At 32.2% G+C, this 25,027-nt stretch overlaps 1 protein-coding gene across 2 annotated transcripts in view; it reads right to left on the bottom strand.

Annotated features, from left to right (window-relative positions):
• LOC130443621 (uncharacterized) overlaps window positions 1-22,427 on the bottom strand; it is a 257,601-nt gene extending 235,174 nt beyond the window's left edge. The window contains exon 1 of one of the 2 annotated variants that reach the window (XM_056778405.1): window positions 22,203-22,427. In XM_056778405.1, coding sequence (XP_056634383.1) covers window positions 22,203-22,257 — 55 coding nt within the window. In that variant the 5' untranslated portion in view covers window positions 22,258-22,427. The remainder of the gene's footprint in view (window positions 1-22,202) is intronic. The other variant, XM_056778406.1, reaches the window with a different exon arrangement.
• Window positions 22,428-25,027: the final 2,600 nt, after the last annotated feature.

The raw sequence follows: 25,027 nt of genomic DNA, 5'->3' as shown, positions 1-25,027 counted from the left end.
TCTCAAGACCACGAAAAACCCCTGCTCCATTTTGATCAACAAATCACCTCTTTGTCCTCAAAATAGCACTTTGCCAGTAGCATTTTGTCAGACACAATCGGCGCTGATGACGTAATACTTATTTGGAACGAATCTCGGGTCGTATAAAATATATCAAGACTTTTAAACTTTGTATGTTTGTTAATATTAATCTTATCGACTTGAAATAAACACGATTATTCTTGTAAACTTAATTTGTATTTATTTTTTTTTTATGAAAGAATATATTCTTCCCAAATTTTCCAAGCCCATTGTAGTGAATTTGTATTATCAACAAAAATATTAATTAACGCCTATTCCATCATTATTTCAGCATAACTTTCATCCTCATGCAGTTTAATGAACAAGGAGCTAACAGCAACATTTGCATTTCAGTAGGAATCTTCAATTTTAATTACATAATTAATTGATTTTCTCAAAATTTCAAATGGAATATTAACTATCGCATTTACATATACATATGTAGTTAGTCGCACTACTACATATTCTGCCGTATCAGCCAAAATATCACAGACATATTCTTCTTCAATATGAAACGCCGCTAGTATGAGGGCTGTCTGAAAAGTTTCCGACCTCAACCTGAAGATGTCATCACTTATAAATATAAGTTTGGAAATATATTTGTGCATACGTTTAAAAAATTAAATATTTGTTTTTGGAAGACATTACTACTTACTAAATAGAGAAAGAGTTAGACACTATGAACGGAGACCAGGCACCATTATTTACGACTGTAAAATGCATAAAATTTTTAGCAGTTAAATTCTAAAGTGGCTGTATAAGTTAGACTGACGGTGAGCATACGAGACGGCCGAAACCTGTGACAACAAGCGATTTAAACGAAAAAATTTACCAAATGTTATTAAACGACCGTCGAATTAAGGTTAGAGAGAAAGAAAAGGTTAGAAGCATATCAAAATAATGCATTTGCCATATACGTCTGAAGAATTATGCATTCGTATGATGCATTAATTCATAACTGTAGATAAAAGTTGGGCCCATCACTATACTCAAACAGTAAACACTGTGGATTCTAAGAAGTGCCGTGAAGTGAAGAAAATGACGCTTTTATTGGCAAGAAAAATAATGGCGATGGTTTTTAGGTATAGTTATGGGTTACGCAGGATTGCTTGATAAGGTTAAGGGAGAAATTGCAAAAAATCGACCGCATTTAATGGGACAGAAAGTCCTTTTTCTTTCAGGAAATCACTTCGGCGATCACCATGATTATAATTTACGATTTTGTTGACCACTCACTGTATTTACCAGATGTAGTCCCCAGCGGCTTTCTCTTGTTTCCTTCCCGTTAATTTTTACTTGCAGGCCTATTTTTTGAAGAAAGACGACCACCATCATTTAGGTGGGCTGAGAATGAAAAATGTTTTTGAGGCTTTAAAGAAAACTATATTGGAAAATAAGAATGATTATGGAAAAAAAAAGTCTTGTTAGGTCGGAAACTTTTCAGTCAACCCTCGTACATATCCATATACAGTATATCGTACTACTATGTAATCTACAGCATCAGCCAAAATATCTCAGATATGCTCCCCTTTAATATTAAACGCCGCTAGTATCTCTATAAGATCAGCTTTGCTGTCACTTCCATAGAAACAAACCACTCAACCCTTATTTTGAATTTATTTCGTATTATTTGCGCTAGTTGATGCTTCATTTACCTGGTAGTTGTGATAATTACGTTGTCTATTACAATTATACTGTTTTACGGTATATTTCGGAGCGAAATTTAAAATAAATAACTCAAATCATATTCCAAGCTTGAATTTTTCTCCTTTCGTTGTTGACAAGAAAGTATTTGAAATCCAACCTTTTTCTGATCCAGCATGAATATTATAATAAGTTGTACTATATTTAATATTGCTTTTGTTAGTCATTTTTATTAATCGCTTCTCATTCCTATACTTTTTATATCCTTTAAATAGCCGTCAAACGACATTTTTAAAATTTGGCTCAGTTAGCATAGATCATTAGTATTTATAAACACCAAGAAGAAGTACAAAGTGGGTTTAGAGCTGGAAGGTCCTGTACAGAGAACGTGGTGTCTTTAAAGCAGTTGAAAAGAAGAAAACAGAAAGAAATAGACCAATACACCTAATGTTTATAGATTTACAAAAAGCCTACATAACATACCGATATCCAAATTATGGGAAGCTCTTGAAAATAATTATGGCTTCTATAAATATATGAAGCCTGCAGTAAAAATCGGAAATATAGTATCGAACACAGTCAACAAAGGCCTGAGACAAGGGTACTGCAACCCACCAAGACTTTTCAAAATATATGTTTCAAAAGCTCTAACAACTTGGAAGAAGAAATGCTAAGGAATAGTGATCAAAATCGACGATGACACCTGTTTATAACCCTGCAATTTATAGATGATCAGGTAAGACGTGCAAACGATAGAGATGACTTAGAATACAAGGCACGCAAATTAAAGGAAGAATACGGGAAATAGGGACGGCAGATGAACGTAGAAAAGACACAGTACTGATATATAGGAGAGGATGCAACGTACGTACAACTAGAAAAAAACGAAATTATAACGAGATGTGAGAGCTTTAAATATCAAACTAAATCACTAAATGGAATACTGTGGAGTACTAAAATAGAGGATTTACAATGCAATGGTTAGGAGTACGTTGGTATATGGATCGGAAACGTGGAGAATAAACAACTAAAGAAACAAATGGTAGCCACGAAAATGGACGCTCTAAGAAGAGCAAATAGAACGTTAAGATTAGATCGAATCAGAAACGACACAATAAAAGAGAAAATCATCCTGAAAGAAACAATTATAGAAAAAATTCAATGAAAGCAGTTGAGTCGCATGAAACAAGAAAATCAATGAGTGTACGAAATACGAACGATAAGAACTGCAGCGACAGGAAAGAGTGTCAATTAGACATCGGACAACGTCGTAGGACGTTTTGAACCCCAATTTACATATATCACTCGAAATTCGTTTGACTGACACACACAGGGTACTGCCACTGTCAAATCCATATGACGTTCATGAAGTACCTGCTTTCTAAGCAGTCTAAGGTTAAGTGAAGCTACTTTTGTTGTTTTCTAAACAATGGATTCAAAACAATTTCGTGTGTTAATTTATCATTGCTTCTTGATGAAAAACATATTATATAAACGCAGCAATTGCTTCAAAAGCGTTATCCAGACTCTGCTCCATCGAAAAGAATCATTTATTATTGGTTTACTAAAGTTCTGGTCTTCCAATTGAGGTGGTTACTCCAGAAAACATAAAAAAGTCCACATATTGGTTATATTTAATCTTAAATTTGAATTGCATTAGGTATCTGAAATCGAAAAGATATCAGAAGGTAGTGTGTTTACAATTATGCTTAAACATTTGACAATAAGAAAGCTTTTATCAAAGTGGGTGTCGCGTTTACTCAAAATCAATCAAAAACAACAATGTGTTGATGATTCAGAGCACTGTTTGACCATGATTACACGTGATAAATCAGATTTTTTGGTTCGGTATGTATCCATCACTTCACTCCGGAATCAAAATAATCACCATCTGAGAGCACTGCAGCCGGTGAACCACGTCCGAAGCGTCCAAAGGCACAGCAATCAGATGTGAAGGTTATGGCTGCAGTACTTTGGGATGCGCATGGAATATTGTTCATCGACTATTACTAAAAGGGAGAGACAATCAATAGCGAATACTACATAGAGTTGTTGGATCTGCATATAATCATCAAGGAAAACGGTATTATATGTCGGAGAAAAAAACCTTGTACAACCAAGACAATGTACTGATACACAAGTCGATGGTTAAATTGAGCTAATTACACTTCGAATGGTTTCCTCATCCACCGTATAGTCTAGATCTAGTCCTCATTGACTATTAGTTATTCACTGATCTCTGATCTCCAAACATGTTCGCCGATAAGAAACTGAGTTCAAATATAAAGAGCGAGAAAAGATTGCCTGGTAGACCAAAAAATAGATGGGAAGATCAGATTGTGCAAGATATGGAAAATCTGGGAGTACGTGACGGGAACAAACAGATGCAGGACAGAGAAAAATGGAGAACAATGGTCGAAGCTGCAAAAATTATGTGATAAACTGTAATGAAATGGGGTAAAATGTGGGCTGACCACATACAATTCTCAATAGAATGCATAGTCTTGTATATATATATATATATATATATATATATATATATATATATATATATATATATATATATATATATATATCCACTGCAAAGTATATCCATCATCACGTTTATTGTTTATTCGTAGGTCATATTATTACTAGATTCATTGTTTTGGCTGTGTTAAGCTCTTAATTTTCAGGCGCTCTGAACTTACAGCGAACAATTCTATATGGATTTGCTTGTCATAGCAGTCTTTTGTTCTTCCGACTTGATAGTTCCAGGAAAACGACATATATGACTTTTATTGTATATTTCATTATCTTGATAATCTGATGTAGCAGAAGTATTCTTTATTTCAGTTTACGTTTCAACAATGATTTATTTATACATGAAATTAGTGAAGTAAATTTTTGTCGACAAAAAACTCTACTAGTGTTGTCTTAAATATTCGGTTCTCATTTGAATGAAACCAACAAATTTTCTGATATATCTAAAGTTTGATATAAATTAATAATTGAACGGATTATTGTGCATAATTTTTTTCTCAATAAACTACCAAGTAAAGTTATTTTTTATGAAAATGTCTGCATATTGAATTTTCAATATTGCGCAGTTTCCTTGTGAAACTCAAAAACCGAATACCAGCTGGATTCACTATAATTTGAGTCTACTGAAGAATAAACTTCTCAATCCCACCGCCAAAAAGCAGATCTACTAAAAATTCTTATTCGCCCAGTAGTCTCATATGACATAATCAACATATAGGAAGACTAAAAAAGTTCTTAATAGTAAAGTGTAAAATGCGAAGAGAAGAAGGAGGTCACACTGAGTAAATTAGTTTATCAAATATTTGTTGATATGGATATATATTTGAGTCTAATCCACAGTTTAAAAGAAATTTTCTTTTCAACATTTTTTGACATTATCGAGAATAAAAATATTTACTTCCAAGCAATAGTCATAAATTTGTATTTGTTATATAATACTAATAAAAAAGTTTCCATTTACTGAGAAGTAAATAGACACGATGTATATTTATGAATATAAATATGACCAAGAATTCATCAAAAATACTTTTGTTTGTCAAAAATTATGAATAGATCAGCACACAGCTTTGATAATTACTTTAACTAAAAATTGTTCGACTGAAAACTTTAATAATTTCATAACAATTTTTGAAGAATTATTAAAATAAAATAAGTACTTTGAGATTCTTTACAAAGATCCTTTATAATGAATTATGAAACAAGATTATCCCTCAGTGTTCCAGAGTAAACAAGCATGAGATGTCAAACTTGTTTATGGAAAAAATATTTGAACCAAAACTTTTCCAAGGTACAAAAGCTTTTCTTACCCCAATTTAACTTGATAATTTTTCATTGAATCTGAAATTGTAAACTTTTCATAATAATTTCGTCACATTAAAAATATTTAAAGAGATGTAAGATATTTACAAAATAAATTTTCTTGCGTCTAGGCCGAGAATATTGATTTTTTTTTCGAATTTCAAATTACCACGTTTTAATTAGTTACATTATTGCTAGCTTCGGATATCAAAACAAAAACTTTATAGTATGTTAACAAAAATATGGAGAAAAATTCAGTTCAATTAGAGTTGATATATTCTAATATAGTCGTTATTTTCCTCTACAAGAAGTGAAGCAATTGCAAAAATAAAAAACATTTTTGAGGACTCTGGCATATATTCAGATGCAGTCTTAATAAGGTATGTCCAAGTCTAACAAATCAATAACATAATTCGTTTCACAGCATAATCTGAAGCAACTCTTTTTTGGGTCTTCTCTAGAATCCTTTTGTTGATGCCATTTTGTCATCTTAGGTACTTAAATATATTCAAAACAACGTTTTGACATTCGACACTGGATCACCTACCTCGATTTGTATACAAGACATCACCCTCAATGAATTTAAATTATTAATAATGATAAAAACATAACACAACATTTAATACATAGTTCACAAACTAAACTAAAATTTGAAAAACGGATTGAAATTATTATAACGTGTATGAAATTTCGAATTGTGTTGTGGGTAGAGGACAAAAAATAAAACTGTCTAAGATTTTTTTCAAAATGCCAACATTTTGATTCTTTATTTGATCTTTATCAAGGCTTCAACATTCGAGTTAACTCTGTGCCATATGTGTTGTTGATAGATTTGAAAAACCCAGATGAACATGTTATTCTTGATGTTATCGTCTTTCCTAGTATGAAATTTCGAATGATATTGTGGTTTGAAGCCTCAAAATAAAACTGTCTAATAGTTTTTTTTAAAAAGGCCAACGTTTTGATCCTTCACAAAAGTAACTCGAATGTTGAAGCTTTGGTAAAGATCAAATAAAGCATCGAAACGTTGGAATTTTAAATAAACCATAGCATTCGAAATTTTATACTAGGAAGATCAATAATATCAAGTATGACATTATACCATGTATGAACCTCCACCCTCAACAGTCTTATTTTTTATTTAATGCAGCTTTGAAATCATCAGCCGGCTTTTTGATGTGACGGCTTACTGGGGTTACTAATTAGTAAAATTCTCTACTTCTCTCAAAGAAATGAATATTATAAACGCTTCTTTAAGCTTGCCCTGATATGTAAATTTTGCGATACTTTTACAGTCATTCGGATAATAATAGATAATGTCTGAAAATATTAAATATAATAAAAAATATATATATATAGAATATAAGGAAATAAGGACAAATATTAACCTTTCTAAAAACCGATACTCTTTTTTTGTCGCTAGTGAGCTTCGACTTAATCTTATAGCAAATCTCCCTCAACTTATCAATCATGTGACCTTTATATTATAACTCTTCTAATTCAAATCTTTTCTTCTAGTGCTATCTATAGTCTAACATACTAAATACGAAATTAGTCTGATACATTATCTGTATATTCTCATTTGAGCACTAGCGGCAGTGAGATTTGAATTAGTTATAACTTTCTAATACAATTGTAGTTTATCATATTGATTGATTTACATACGAGTTGCGTCCCATGGTCAAATTTTAATCCGGGTTACTGTAATTACAAGGGAATATACATGTATTTTTTTATATTTTTAATTCACTTTTTACATAGTTTTAACTCGATAACAAATAAATTTTCCTTTAAATAAGTGTTAATAATTTTAAACTAATATTTTTCGGTTAAAAGTGGCTTGTTAGGAACACCGCCATGGAAACAGTTTAAGACCCGTTTTATAGGTTTTTTATGGAAAAACCTGAAAACTTGAATAGGACACCTGATAAAGTATTTTTTTCCTACCACCACTTATGAAAATGATAGATTGTACACTCATTTTTACCTAAGAAAGTAGCTTTTTTACACATGTGCTAAAAAATAACAAAACATACATGTATTGAAATGCTTCTTTTTCTTATGTTATATATGGCCTCGAACGATAGAGGGAATACGCGAATACAATATGAATCTGGCTGGGTGCCGAAAAGCAAAAGGCAAAATTTAATAAATAATAAAGACTGAAGAAGTAGACAGTATGATTTTTATTATATTAGCGTTTACAATACTCGTTATGTAATCCTACACTATTGTAGGATTTTTTAACTTTTCTGCACACATGTTTATAAACTTTTCAACACATGTGTAATATTGTTTAATTAACTGTCTTATAAAAATAATGTAGACAACTTTTTATGCAATATACTATTTCAAGTTCCGAGACATGCGAAAACAAGAATGCAATTGTGTAAATGGACTTTTTCATATACTTAATTCGATGTCACTTCATTATCAAAAATGTTTCTGTTTTTGAAATTCTCGTAAATTAATTAAGACATACTAAACTTAAGGAAATGGCAATTACATAGCCTATTATTACTTACAAGACATTATAATATAGATAATAATCTTAAAATTATTTATAGAATATGTTTTAGTAATTACAGCTGACTGTAGGTATTTATAGATAAAACACTATGAAATGGAAAACCACTTTCAGTCTCCTTCGTAGATTATTATCAATGTCACAATAATAATAAGATTATAAAAGCACTTTAGGAACACAAAAATAAACAGGATATTTCTTCCAAACACAACCAACACTATTTTGACCACGTTAAGTACAAGACGTGGCATTTGACCTCACGACCAATGATAGTACAACAAAACAAATGATTCAACAAAACAAATGTTGAAATAATGATTTTATGCTGATATTGCGAATATAATTTTTGTAGAAAAAAAAATAATCAATCGAATTTATACCCCGTGCATTTTCCCTATTGCGTCTCGAAGACCTTTGAAAAGTTTTAATTGTATGGTAAAAATGCAACCAGTGTCCGTTGTTCTGAATATGTTCGAAATGTTAAGGGAAAAAGGAAGAGTAGACGGTTTTAAATTTAGATTTTAAATCATTTCAAATGGTGAAGGATGGACATGTACAAAAACAACTTGTAAAGCTTATATTAAAAAACAAAATGAAATAATCTTGGGCGCCGTTTTACAACCCTATCATGAACGTGTCAGTGACTGAAAAATTTTCAGATAGATACATACATTAAAATTAAAAGTACATCATGTCCTATTACATTCTAATTGGCATATGCATAGGTGAATGTTATTGTAGTAAGCAGTGATCAGAGGGCGCATGTGATTTTCAATAGAAAGGACTAAGTGATACAAGAGTTTATCAGAGATGACTGCAAGGTCCAACTAGCTTGACTTCTTGGTCTAACAAGCAATGACAAGGCTGATTCGCTTACCAACCTTGGATCAGAAAAGCCATGGGGTACAGAGCTAATTTTGGGTGTAGCCAAAAGTGTACTACCACTTCGCTGAGAAAACTGCTCTAAATTCGGCTTTTACGGAGATAAATGGAAATACTTGGCATATGAGAAGAGGCACACATATACGGGTCGGATGCCTATCTTACAGATATTCTGCTTCGTTTAATCAGATACGATAGGTTACTGGTCTTTCAACTGAACATGTTGCTGGTACTTTAAGGAGGAAAAAAATACAGGTTACATAATCGGTGAGCGCTGAGAGCTCACATGTGCAAGATTTAAGCACTTAGGTAAGACTTAAAAGTTGCCCAATAACCTTAAAAGGCTTAAGCAAAGATGCTTAATCAGCTTTCCCATATATATCGGCATTGGTAGTTCGTACTGTAACACAACGGGTTTATTACGTGGTCCATTTGCGCAACGGTTCATAACCGCGTACCTTCTCACCAATGGATGTTAGACTGCTTTAGAAAAAACAGTTAGAACTAGAGAGCTGATCGTTTGTTGTCTTGATCTTAACGATTATCTTATAAAAAGTTTCCTATAAATGTAGCAATGTTTAACTTCCTGTATCATTTTGTATACTTTCATTATGACAAAGAGTGGAATGAATCAAAGTACACGGAAGTTTGCAGAGTACCAAATCAAAATCTTTGAATGAATTTATCCGAAAAGGGATAAATAATGTGAATATTACTAAATATGTATTCTACATATGTGTCTCTAAATAAATTTTGGAGAATACCTTATTTTGGAGAATAGAGGGCAGATGAGAATGAGTTGAGTGGCCCTCATGGCCATGTGACCTGTCACTCTGTGATTTATTTCTGTGGGGCCTTCTCTAGTTCAGCGTTTGTGCAGGAAGACCACGCACCCTTGCCGACCTCCGAATTGCAATGGAAGAAGACCTTGAAACTATTCGCGGACTCATAAAATGTCTCGCCTGACCTGCCTCTCCATTACGACATCCATCAAGATGCGCATCAATTTGAACACTTACAACAACTCTTTTTCGAATCCCTTTTGTAATTTATTCTAATAAATTCAATTTTCACGCATAATTTTTTTCTCGTAATGCAAATTTGTTGGCTGACATATGACGGACCTCATTATATGATTATTCACTTTCTTCTCTTTCTCAACGACAAAATAAAAATATTATAATTTTGACTAATGAAAATACCGATATATCTAAAAGAAACCACCATCTATGCCTGTATAGTTTTTATTTTAATTTGTTTGAAGTGCGGATAATGTAACTGACTCCTTTCATTTTTTGCACGTATGTACGATTCCACATTCTACATATGTATAACCAAAATTATTCTACTCATTCCCTAAAATAAATAAACCAATTAACGCCAAACCACATATGTGTATCCTCGTTATAATTTAAACAAAGAATTCCCGACCGATTCAATGCATACGCAAACGTGATATCAAAGTTAATATTTCTGCTGTTTGTTATCTGTTTCAGTTCTCCCCGGATTGAAAATAATACTATACATAGACAACAATTGGACGCTTAGGGAAATAAATTCCTTTTTGGAATATTTCGCTGTAGGTATATTTCTGATTCAGATCTCTGCGTAGTTGAGATACAATGTATTTGATATAATGAGCAAGGGCGGTTTTAAACTGACAACAAATTATTCTCCCCTTTGCGATAGCATAGGGATGAATAAAATTCTTTCTTCAAACGGCCGCTTGGCAAAAGATACTGAAGGAAAATGAAATTTATCATGGAAAACTGTTACTGATTATGCATTTTAAACATGTAGATGTGCTACATTTATTATTCTCCCTTGGAATTTCAACAAAATACGACAAAAAATATATATACAGCTGTTCAGAAGTTGAGATTATTGATTAAACTCGATTTTAAAATTCAATAGTATATCTTTAAAAAGTTACCTGGGTCATTCTAAAATCCGTTGCAGAAAATGATGTCCCAAAACTAGAGAAAATTCTTTTTGCTTAGATATTTGAAACATTTTATAACTTTATGCGATAATTAGTTAAAGGATACATTATTTAATAACTTTTTACATAACATAAGGCATTAAATATTAATAAATTTCCATTTTTTTATGTAGTTATATTTTTTATTCAATTTAAGTAATTTAGGGAGAAAAATTATTTCATAAAACATACAAAGTAACAGAGTATACAAAATTTTAAGTATTACTAATAATTAATAAGCTATACTGTGATATTGCATATGAAATATGAGACTAAAGACTTATTTAATATTGATTCCAAAGAAGAAGAAAAAGAAAATGTTTTTGTTGTTTAACTGCTAGTGAATATATTATGGTAACAGTTTTGTTATTTTTTTGTACACAGATCTAGTCAATCATCAATAAAAATTATATAGTTATAACTTATAGTAACAATATCCAATTTTGGTAATCTTCGTTGCCAATGCGTAGGTGTCAATGGTAGTCCCCTTTAAAACAACGCCGGTCTTAAACTAGCATCACGAACTCTTTTCCAAATTGACTGGATCTTCCATTTCTTTAGGCAAAAATCCAGTTTCCTAGAACCGATTGAGGCTCCTCGAAATGAAGTGTGGGAGACATTCAACTATTTGTTTTGTACAGGTGCTCAATATTTTCATTCAAATACATACAACCAATTTTGAATTTAGCCTGCCTATCACAAACCGGATAACAAATTCCTAAAACCAACACCAAAATAATCATCTAATAATGGCACATTTTCATAAATAATTTCAAATAGATCGAGTTAGTTCCGAATACAAATATCAAAGTGAGTAAATTATGTATGAGCGAAACCTTTGTAGCTTTCATTCATTGGATACCTCGGATGCGTTCAGTATTAATAACAGCATTCCATTTTTTGCCTGGGTGTGTGTGTGTGTGGGCAGATACCCATATGGTAGGTCTCGTGGTTCCGAACTTTTATGACTAAAGTTATCTGGAAATTCTCAAAGATTTACTTGGGAAAATGCACGTTCACGTGACCTGAAATACTGTGATTTCATTTCATAATTGAAATTGACTTATTGCTTAGTTCCAAACCTCTGACAGCTTCGGAAATTCATTAGTTGTTGGACACATTGGGTGTCAATTTATTTTTTTCATACCAAATTGATATAGAGTACTAAATATGACTATTTGTTGTAGAAAAAAAATTACTTTATATTTATTTATACAAGATGAAAATTTCTCTACGTCTCTAAGAAGAAATTTCTGATATTCATTATATTGATTATTGATATATTGATATGAGCAGTAAAGGAAATAATTTTAAACTAAAACTTTAAATGGATAAGGAGTTGACTCACTCATTTCAAAAGTGGCGTTGTATAGTCACAAATACATTTTTTTAATATCCAACAAAATAATAAGAAAGCATTTATCATTTCTGATATTATTACTTCTCACGAAAATAGTTCTGTTAATTAGATTTTTTGCGTTGAATTAATAATACTGTTCTCTCACAATATTCCACTAGATAAAAATAATATGAGCTGTAGCTTTATATGTGAAACCGACTTAAAAGAGATCAAGTTTACCTTCAGTCTTTGAAGACGATAACTTGGTTATCGAAACGCGCGTCAGTGTTGGTGTAAACAGAGTGATCAGTAGGAATATCACCAACGATTCCATGAACTCCAACTTAAACTTAAACTCATATAATTTTCTTTCCTGTGTTAATTACCAGCGTTTTCATGTAGAATAAAGCAGGAGGAATGTGGAAAATAAAAAATTTGGAATGTGGAACATCAACAATAAAACATATCCGAATAGTGGCTCATGCCATGAATAAGGCTGTTTATGAGGAAAATAAGGTGTTTTGGATGAAGCAGAACAAAAAGAGAGGGAGCATTGCAGGTGAATAAATTTCAGATGACGATTTTGACAGAAGTATTGAATTTTGTTAAACAGTATTTGCTTCAGTGTTGAGAGTACCTTTTGCCCAATGGACACGTTGATAAAAATCTATGACTTTGTAGGGTAGGTCCTGCATATTATCCAAATAAAAAAACCTTTGGCTAGGTATTCTTCGGAATTGTATTATTTTACCACGTCTAAGCATTGATGGAAAGCTAGTCGATGAGCTCTATTTGATAATTAAAGTCTTAATAATAATAACTGATTCGACTACGACATATGTTGCAATAAAATATGATACATTTTTACCATGTTACTTACATCCAGTTGATAGTGGGTAAATAATAGATTTCCTAACAGATATGCAATAGTCGAAGTATTATAGAATCAATACGACGATCGCCAGACCAAAATCGATTTTTTATAAAATACAATATCGAAATTTAGAATATTTTAAGAATAATAGTTTCTAGAGAGATTTAGGTATTTATTAGTACTTTACGCACCTAGGGAGAAAAGTAAGGCATTCTGGCCTTTGGCTAGGGTGATCAAAGTCGCGGGCGAGAATGCCCTACTTTTCTCCCGTGGTGCGTATACTATTTTTTCTCCCGCCGTGATGAAAAGTTCATTTCGTCCTTAAAGTATTTTAGTTCACTATTACTGGAATCGTCTAAGTTCATTTTTTTAATTTCAATTCTGTACTTCCACGCTATAATAAATAATAAATATCGGGTGAAGCAAACTGTCATCGAGAGTAAACATTTCGTTAAACGTTGTTACAATACCGGGAGCAAAAGAAAGTTCTTCTTGGGAGAGGATAGGCTACTTTTGTCCCGCATACCAGAGACGAAAAGCGAACTTTTCATCCCAGCGAGAGAAAAAAGTCACTTTTTGACCACCCTACATTTTGATACTGTTTTAAGGAAAATTAGTAAAAATTATCAAAAAGGTATCGATTGCCATTCGATAACCGGTTGAAAGTCAACTTGACGAAGGGTTGTAAGTCAACTTATCATGAAGTTTTAGCTACAGACATAGGACATACTTCTTTGTTGTTTTTTACTGTTGATTACTTATTTTCGATGATAAACTGGAAATTGCTGATAAAATAACAAGGCTTACGGTGCTAGAGAAAACGTTCAAATCTGTTCATAATTTCATGTGAAGATTATCAAATGAAATTAATAAAAATCTTAGAATAAATTCTGCGAGAATGAGAAAGAACTTTATTAATTGCCCTCGATACCGCTCTGGTGCAAAATCGATTAGTAAATGTACTTATAACCCTTGTAGTATAAATAACTATTTTCATGAATAGTTTACGTTTTAGTGCAAAACATTGATACACAAAATATTTTCGCATTTCACATACTTTCCCCAAAATTGCCAAAAAGAATTTTTGAAGTGATAGTTTAACAAACTTTTAAATAAATTATGAGTTGTTCCTTCTTAGATTTTACGGATATCGCCGTCGACAGAGTGGTGTTTTAAAGAAATGTGTGACATAGTTTTGGATATTTTGGAGTTTTCTATGGAGGCCGAAATATAGAGATACGTTCTCAAATTTACATCTTATCCACACATCAGCACGGAAGAAAAAAGATTGCAATGAACTCTTACACCAACAAATTCACTTACCCATGTAAATTTAACATGGTTATATAAAGAGCGGTTCTCATAAAGCTAACTTTTCATATAAAATTCAAATAGATTGCGGTGTAAAGTGAAAGCACAATTGTTAATTTACTTGAAACGTATGTGCAGTATAATGTTGAATCGTAGAAGTGGAGGTAAAAATTCGCAAAGCTAAACAAAGAGGTTTTAAAGTAAAAGCTTGAGGGAAAACATTTTACGTGTGTTCAAACAGGAGAAGTATACTCTGTTGAGTTGAGGAATATAAATTTTCAAATATGAATATAATGCATGTTCATAAAAAATATGTCGGTTACAAAAAATATATCCTTAAAAAGTCAGTCAAACATGGAATAATTTTCATCGGACATCGGTCTTGTTATTAAAAAAATATTAAAACTTCTGAATACAGTATACCTCGCGGAAAGTTAATTTTAACTTTTGGTCATCTGACTTAACTAATGTTGCATTATTATCAGGTTTACTAGCCAGATATACAAAAAGTAGAGATAGTCGAGATTAAATATTAAAAGTTTCTGAAATTAAAACTACACCAAATTACTACAGATAGTTTCTCCTCATTTGAAAAATTTATATGAATGGAAAACCCCTTCCGGCATCTTCAACTACTACAATCTGTTTTTCTTCTAGCATGAAATCCTTCCTACCTATAGTTTTTTCGCTATACTAACATTAGTTGTAACAAATCGATCAATAAATCCTTGAACGGTCGGAAAGAGGTCACCACAAATTGCATTTTCATATTTTTCTTCAAAGTTACATATTTCAATCGATACCCACAAAGTTTTGAGTTCATTCTTTCGAATAGTCCGTTTGTTAACTGAACTTTTTGGAAAACATTAGTTCCTTATCCGAAAAGAATAAAGTTGAGAAAAAGCTTGTCTTGAAAAATGTTATGGTGACACTTTTTTAAGAAAAACACCCATCATCGATGAAAGCGACGATCAAAGTCAGTCAATTGAGCTTCGAATTGTCTTCAACATATTTTCCAGACTTGACCCCTTGCGACTACAGGTTATTTTCAGACTTAAATAAAAGATCAAAGAAAAGGAAATTCAAGTAAATGATGAAGTCGTTGTCGAAACAGAAGCCTGTTTTGAGACATAGACATTCTGTAAAATTTGCTTGAAAAGTTAAGGAAAGAATTGGCTATAACTATCGAAGAAAATAATCTGAATGAATAAAGCGACATTTGTTAAGAGAACTTTTTTGTTTACTAGACCAGTGTGTTAATAGAGGTTGACAAGTTAAATATCATCAGGTCGTCAGATCAAAATTCGGGAGAGAGTAGACGACTGAATCACAACTTACGATTACGTATGTCCATGTAGTGTGTTTGGCGGAATATATATACTACTACTAAAAATAAATAATGCTCGAATGTATAATTTAAAAAATATACTTAATATAATAATAATATACGAGTTAATTCTGATTTCGTAACTTTCACAAGCTATTAGATAACACAAGCTATTCTTATTGCATACAGATATGTAATTTAGTTTTCTATTTGGTACAAATAAAAGAGTACAAGGGGTTTTCTCGCACTAAACATTGCGATATATCGATTGATGACTGACCTCGTTATAAACGCCCATCAACTATCCGAATTGAGGAAAACGTTAAAAATGTGTGTAAAATGTGATAAGAAGCTTGCGCAGTTTTCTTTAACAAAGACTGTATTTGGGACAAAAAATATATTAGTTCTTCTTCCATATTAATGCACCTGCCCTCACGGCAACCTCCATTCATCAGCTATTGGCATGATTACGTGGCCCCACGCACCTTACTAACCTGACCTAATGCCTAGTGATTCTTTCTTATCTACCTGCCCCAGATGATACACAAATTATTTCGGTTATTATTGAATCCTTCCTCCTATAAGTCCAGATATTGAGGTAAAAGGTGAAACTAATTATTTGTGATGTGCACTCAACCATTCAGTGCAGTACATACTTGGGAAAACATCATTAAACGCCCGCCAGGCTGCTGTTTTCTACAATCTAATATACGATATTTAGGACCTTATCTGTTGCCTTTGATAACTCATTCTAACCTGATTTAAATTCAACACTTGACGAAAAACAATTTATAATCCTATTCCTTTAATGTGATGTAGAAGGCAATTTTCCGAATAAACTTAGAGAATATTGAGCGCTGAGGGGCTAGGTAACTAAAGTGAACAAGAGCTTAGTGTAATTGTGTGTTCGACAAGGCTTACATAGAATAAGGAATGTTATATATTATTGAATTCTGTCGGTGGAAAGCTTTTAACGAAGGAAATTTTCAGCGGTTTATCAGTAAAATTATACCAAAGAACCGACTGATGTATTACATTTTAATTAAGGCCTATATAGAAACATAGAGAAAGATATAAAAAATGAAAAATTAATTTCTATATATACACTATTCCTAGTTTTTTCATTGCCTCACTCCATGCTATTTTTTTTCTCTCAAAATTTCGGTAATCTTTTTCTCAACATTCTTTCTGGTGACAACTTTGACTGTCAATACGTAATTATAAATATAAGTAGTTCTGGATTCCTCGAATTGGACTTTATTTTCCTCACCAGGTTCCTTGTTGCTTCATACATACCTTTGAAAATGTTAATTAATTTGACTCCAGCTCCTCTTTGTTTTACTCTTCTTCATATATCTTTATCTAAGATAAACTTTTTTATATTTTTTTCAACTTTTGTACTTACATACTTCTTCATATGTACTTTTTCATCTCCTAGAACCACTTTACGGTTCCTCTAAGTCTAATTTTTCATCTACTTAAAGTTTTGAAAAGGGATAAAATATTGCCTATTTCCTAATCTGTCAGAAATTTCAGTTTGTAGACACCTTTTGTCCAAAATTTTGCAGCACTTTTGAATTAATATTGTTGTATCCCGTTGCTTCACCTTTTTTATCTTCTGTTCTGTATTGTTTGCTCAACTTCTCATGTTTGTATCAGTAATTGTTTGATTCTATCATTTTCTAGTTCTAGATGTGTTCCATCTTGGAATACTAGTTGCTCATTTTCTTAACCGCTTCATCTTGTTGCAATACAATAATATTTTTATTTATTTTATATTGTTTGATTTTTCCTTTCTCAGTGTTTCTAGAACTTTGTAGAAGAGTTTCTGATTTACTTTACATCTCTTCTCCTATATTTTTGCCAAATTTTTCCCCTTTTCTCACTGATTATCATGATTTCAATCTTGTGTTTTAAATTTTATAATATTCTTAATCTTCATTCGTCTTAGTTCGTAGATATTCTCTCCATTTTTGTTTCTTTGATGTGGTTTGTTCTTGAATATCTTTGTCCCACCATCTCATTAGTTTTTTATTGCCACAAAATCTGGTGATGCCACATTCTTTTATAATTATATGTACTGGTATATAATTCACTTTGCTTCACATCTTCTATTGATACACTTTGTATTTTTATGTTCATATATTTTCATTTCTTTTCAAATATATTTTTTTAAATTTTAGTGGTCCTTTTTCCGTACCGTACATGATTTAATTTTAGTATTCTTTTTTTATTTATCCAATGTGCTCGTGAAACGTAATGTTTGCTATATATCTTTACGCTTCAAATGACTATTGTCATTCACATTCTTATCCTTGTTTATGAGTACGTAATCAATGATACATTTTTCAATTCTGCTGACCTCTCTAGTGTATTTATGTCAATTCCTATGTTGACAATTTGTGTTATTAACTATTATTAGGTGGCTTAAACCAAAAAATTTATTTAACGCATTCAGTTTTTTCTCTTTTTCTTCTATCCTACTTTTAAATGTAAGGCACAGCAAATTATTATTATAAATTCGCTATCTATACCTTAACTGATATCACAGGTATTCTAGTTTTGTGGTATCTCTAAATATGCAGAATATTCACTTCAACTGAGACTGTCTACTATTTTCCGTAAAAAAAGTCCAGAACTTGAGAATAAAAAATAATTCTGTAATTATTATCCTAGTCCTTTCCAAAATGTGCTTCTAAATAATTGACTTGATTTTCTTTCTTGTTCTTTTTGATAGGTATTTCTGTGGTTTCTGGTCTAGTTTAGATAAACTGGAATTGTGTTAAGTTCAAATAAAACGAAAAACAGTTGATTTTAATAGAAATCATTAACGTTATCATTTTGTATTAGTTCTACAGTATTATTTATGTGGAGAATGAAGAGCTTAACTAACTCATTCTGTTTGTCCCAAAAAAAATTTTGGTTTATTTGCCACTGTTCATTAGTATGTTTATTTGTAACTCTCCATTAGACGAAGAGCAAGTGACGTATTTAAAAAAAAATTCGTTCGACAAAGGATTCGAACCTATGATCTCCATGTGGGAAATCAGGTACTCACCTCACCAACTACACCGTTATGGCTCGATACAAGTTTTGACGAGATGTAGGTATATAAGCAGCGAAGATATTATAGGAGGGTGTTATCAAGTAAATAAATATAGCTTAAAAAACCAAAAAACACACTTTCGTAGCATATGTGGAGAAGAAATACATCTAGTTAAAAGTTACCTGGCCCGATAACTTGAAATTGAAATATATGGTAGTCTGATCATGAGAGCATCCACAGAAGCTAAATACTTGAACTTAACTATTAACGAAAGTGGACTTAACAGCTACAGGCTTAATCCTTCATGTGCAATATACTCAATATAACATATTATATTATGATTTTGTACTCAAAAGTATGCAACACTAGAATGGGACTTGAAGGTGGAAAAAGTGAAGCTATACTGAAAAGAAAATGGAAACCAAGTAAATCGTACGAAGAATAGATTGCTCATAAAAGCGCAAGGTGCTATGATCGTTTCGCGGTTAGAATAATATTAAACAAAAACCAGTACATCGTGCGTCGCGTCGCGACTTTGTCCGCGTCAAAAAAATGCCTTGCAGTTTGCTCGTCGTTTCATTAAGTTCTATCTGTATTCTATCAACATTTTATTTTAGATTGGAGGGTCCCGATGACTTTAACTGCTGAATACGTGATTTAAAATAAAATTCCCCAATTTTAATGGTTTGGGATGCCTTTATGAAGTCTGGAGTTTTATCGTTAGCGTATACGTGAATATGAAAGTAGAGTCTACCTTGACCTCCTTAAATTTATTTATTTCCATTACTGAATAACGATAATGGCCAGCATTGGATATTCCGACAGGATAACACATGGATTCATGTTAATGGAGAATCATTGGCCTGGTTTGATGCAAAAAATATGGAATTGTTAAAGGGGCCTTCAGGTTACCCAGATATTTTAAAAAAATTGTTGTAGTTAATTTGTAAGTGTTTATGTATGTGAAGGTATAGTTATGAAACATTAACTTTTCATAAAATGAATTATGTAAATCGTTACTAATAGTTTTTCTTCTTCGCGTGCGGCGACCGTTAGGTTCCCCTGTTGATTATTGATTATCATTGCTTCATTTACTACTGCATGGAATAGCTGAGTAGTTGATTTCCTAAACCATTGAGGAAGATTTTTCTAACCACAATGTTGTGCACCGACCTATGTTTCTCCTACCTATTCGCATTTACATCGCTTTATAGAGTTGACTCTTTCTAAAGTTTTTTTCATGCGCTCAAGCACCTTTAAATCTTTAGACCCCACTCGTCTTTAAAATTACATAATTACAATTATTTTTCTTTATTTTATTCTATTTTATTCTATTTTATTTTATTTTATTATTTTATTACAATTTCAAAATTACACACCTTACAAAATAAAATTAGAAACCTTAATTTTTGTACTTGATCTATTTATACGTTATTAACTGTGATTTCTCCTTCTGGTACATTTAGTTGTGCAGTTATTGGTTCATTGATCTTGCAGACTATAACAAGACGGTCTATGAACCTATATAGTTCTCCATACGAACTGGCTGATAAAAAATATAATCAGAGTGGACTTTTCTCATTTCAACCTCAGGTGCCAGTAGAGATTAGCAATGCGAATATCTTCATCATATCTGGGTTAATTTTTTAGAATCTCAAGTATCGTATCATGTCTTACTCTATACACATTCGGAGATGGTCCCAGAAGTATCTGGCCTGACCTGGAGATGGCGGTAACTGCTTGAAAAATTCCACTGTATTAGAAAGTACACAATCTATATAGCATATATTTTAAGTTTGAAGATGCCACGTTGTTTAGTATATAGTTGGTAGCCATCAATAGTGAACCTTTTCAGTTAATTGGAAACATGGAAAAAATTGGTCATCGTTATGTGATACATTACTTTTATTTGAAGAGCGTTAACCCAAATAGTATGAAAGCTTAACTAGATTCTACTCTGGGTGGAAATGCTCCTTCGTTATCAACAGTAAAGTATTGGATAGTAGAAATTGAATGAGGCCGTTCGACCTTCGAAGACCAACAACGCAGTGGTTGACCAAATGAGGTGGCAACTCCAGAAATGAAAATCCACAAAACAGTACTGGATGATCGTTGACTGAGAGCTTGCGAATGCAGTACGTCGCATATTAACAGAAAATTTGGAGATGAGAAAGCTGTGCGCCAGATAGGTGCGCGCTGTTTACAATGGAACAGCGATGTAAAGATATTTCAATCGAGTGTTTGGCAATGTTTCACAAAAATAAATCCGAAGTTTTACGCCGTTTCATAACCATAAATGAAACGTGGGACCATCATTTCACAACCGAAACAAGAACAATCAAAACGATGGGCCTGAAACGGGAGAACCGGCTCCAAAGAAGCTTCAAGGGAGAAAACAAACAAAACAGCATTTGGCTAAGAAGAAAGTGTTGTTTCATCAAGACAAGGCACCAGTTCACACATCCGTTATTATAATGGTCAAAATGAATGAAATAAAGTTTGAATTGCTACCTCTGATTATTGGCTGTTCCCAAGTTTGAAAAAATAGCTCGGTGGTCAAAGATTTTCCAAAAATAAAAAGGTGCTGTAATTGGGTATTTTGAGGAAACTGACGATTCTTATTATAAAAAGGGTATCGAATTTATTGAAAATCGCTGGGAAAGGTGTATGGAGCTAAAAGGAGATGACGTTGGAAAATAAATAAGGGGTTCTTGTTATAAAGTAACCACATTTAGTTGCTTTATACTGTTCCAGAAAAACCACAAACTTCAACCAATCTAGGTAATAGTTTTGGTGTATTTCGCTATTTTCATTCAATATCTTATTAATTTAAATAATAGAACATTATCTTTATAAAGATAGAGTATTGTTTAAAAAAATCAGGTGGAGCTATAGTTATGGTCTTCAGTTTACGATAAAAATTCTTCTAAGATTGTTAATGCCAGAAAAAATATAAAAAAAGTTGTTCACTATTTATCATATGTACTTGAAACCAAACTCCTGGAAATATTTCATAGTATCAATAGAGATATCAGTGAATATGGAGGGAAGATTCCACAGCTATTCCAGAATAAATTAAGTTTAAGTTCGGGAATAAAATATTTTTCTCAATTTCATAATAAACGTGCAAAGAAAGAAGAAATAATTTGACTAGTTATATAAAAATCATGTCCGAATATAAAAAATATACTAAATTATAGATAAATATTATGATAAAAAGTTGGTTTAAGTTTTTATTAGGAAAACGTTTTTAAGAAACGGAAAGTATATTTCGTAGTTTCTGTATTATTTCTTAACAATAAAACAGCTCCGACGCATGATATTGATTGAAATGCATTCTGCTTGTTACCGTAAATACTTCAGAAAAACAGCGGAGCGCATTAACTCACCTTTGCCGAAGTTAATAATCATAAAGCAAAAAACCACAATTTTTCTCAAACTCATTTTTTAAAAACAGTTCAGTCTTTTTTTCAACAATTTACGTTAAAATAGAAACAGCACCTTTACATTTTATAATTGAATGTTTTGTTTCCAAAATACCACGTTCGCTCGAATTTGAGGAAAACTCTACAACGTTTCCACCGACATCCCTCGACAAGTAAAGTTGGAATACTGAAAGGCCGATATTGGAAAGACAGGTTCAACATTGTTTGGTATGTTGAAACTCGCGCCGCGTTGTCAGATTTTGAATTCTCCCTTGTTGGCGGAAATAAATGGAGGGTTTGGAAATAGAAATCTTGGTGGCTAATTAAATAGCCAATTTTGTAAACCCCTAAAACCAAGGAACCGGTACGAATCGTGATTGCTTGAGCGTTAAGCGAGAATGTTTTGTATAGAAATAGACATACCCTTTGTGGGTTCAATTAAAATTTGTTAGATAGTATAAACAGAATGTAGGAGTGTAAATATTTGTTTAGTTTTTCTATTCATAATTGCGTAAGTTTATAAGCGGCGCCAATTGAACAACATAGAAAAAAGTATATGAAGATTTTTTAAATATATGCCTCAAGCCAGAAATTATTCAGAGTTATGGTGATGCACAAAATTCATAAAACGTACAACTTTCAGTTTTGTAAAAAATGTAAAAATACGTCACATATGAAAAATAGAGAGTTTGTTGAAAAGAAAATAAATTATGATTTTGAATTTATAAAAGAAACAAAGAAATTAGAAAAATTAAATATTAAAGTTACCTAGCAAGAATATCTGTCAGCGTCAGTCTAACTTTAATCCAACCTAATATCTATTATTATAATTCCTTTAACCGAAAAAAAAAGGATAGAAATTCTAATGATGGTATGAACTTCGAAGTCTTGAAGAAGCGGGTGCTTTATTCAATGAAACACGCATTGAGCGACCTCCAATTATTAGAAGCACAGTAAGCAGAATTGAAAGTTTGACGAAACTGGAAGCGTGTAGGATGCTCCAAATTCTGATGCAAAGTTTGATATTTTTTGTCATTGGAAAACAACCCTCACGCAACTACAAAAGAAATGAATTTGTCGTCGTAGTAAAGTTTTTAAAAAAAGAAAAACTGCATCCTTACAAAATTCGCCTTTTTCACGAAACTTTAGCAGACGATCTGAGCAGACAATTGGAATTTTCTGAAATCTTCATCAGGTATTGTGATAAAAATTGAAATTTTTTTAATATTATAGTATTTTCAAACGAATGGTAGAATTCGCAAAAGCTGAGGATCCCACAATCAACAAACGCATCATTAGTGGTAAAAAGAAGGAAGTTTATGAATATCACGTCAAAACTGTTCATTGTTATTTGTATTATCATGAATTCATTCCAGAGTATCAAACGATCAATAAGGAGTAGTAGTCGGCAATTTTGAGGAGTTTTAGGCAGACAAGTCATGGATCTTTTACCACGATAATGCGCTGTCACATTCCAGTATGTTTGTGACTGATTTTATAACCAAACACGAAACGAGTGTTATCGCTCAGCCACCGTATTCGCCAGATTTTCTCCTGTTCTCGGAACTCAAAAATCAGCTACGAGGAAAGAGTGGTGAATCCATTGGAGCCTTTTTTATCTCAAATATACAAAAAGTTGTTCTTGAGTCTCTCTCTGTTGATTTATTCTAAAAACTTGTATACAACCAATAAAATGTAGAATGTTGTGTTTGTTCTATAAAGTTTCTCTGAAATATACTAGGACAGAATACGTGGGATCAAGTAAAATAGAAGAGGGAATTTTCCAGATTTCGGAATATACTGAATATTCCGTGCTTTCTGAAAGAAATATAACAGAAAACGTAATTTTTAAGAAACTGGACAATAGTGTTATGTAGCATTCGTAGAATACAGAGGTTAGCATAAGTCAGGCAACAAATTTGCATTAGAAGAAAAAAATGCAGGCTAACAATGAATCCTTTAAAGAAAACACAAAAAGAATTTGAAAAAGGTTACTGTAAGTGTTGAAATTGATGAATGCATTCACAGTAACGCTTCTCAACGGAAAGGCGTGAAAAGTTTCAAATTTTCTTTCAACCATAGTTCAGCGGTCAGGAAGGGTGCGTGGCCTCTTGCAAAAACGCGGTCCTTGAGAACCCTACAGGAAGAAATCACAAGATGTAAGGTCACATGACCGTACGGGCCACTCAACGAATCCTCGTCTGCCTATCCTTTCTCCAAAATGAACATTAAGATACTTCCGCACACCTAACGAGCTTTCTTGAAGCTTGAATCTGTGTCGGTTATTCAAGTAAAAACGCGTCTACTTGACGAGCACCTGCTATCATGACACAGACACAACTGTCTGCAGCATGAACATGCTTCGTTCTAATCTTTTTCGACAGCATTGTCAGATTTATAAGCGTTGTAGGACTTATGCGTTTTTTTCGAAAGCGTTGCCTGACTTATGCCGACCTCTATATAATAAATTCTCTTAGTACTAGTGTAGCTTTCTTGTATATATACATACATGTATACTATTGTGGGTGTATTTGGACGACATATATCTTTACTCCTACTCCATAAGAGAGAACAAAATGAAGAAAAGCTGTGTTCACGAAAGAAGAAAACAAACTATTTATTTGTATATTTGTATGTGTATATTTATATATTTTGTTTTATTATAAGCTCTGTTTTAAGTTTTAAAGTACTCATTTCCCTACCTAATATAATAAATAATTTTCGCTTTACCTAATATGATAAATATTTTCATTATTTGTAGAATAGTGCAGGATAAGAAAAAAACTAAA

This window comes from Diorhabda sublineata, chromosome 4 (genome assembly GCF_026230105.1).
Source record: "Diorhabda sublineata isolate icDioSubl1.1 chromosome 4, icDioSubl1.1, whole genome shotgun sequence".
NCBI lineage: Eukaryota > Metazoa > Arthropoda > Insecta > Coleoptera > Chrysomelidae > Diorhabda > Diorhabda sublineata.
Note: the sequence above shows the minus strand (reverse complement) of the source record. Positions and strands in the feature narration are given on the sequence as shown.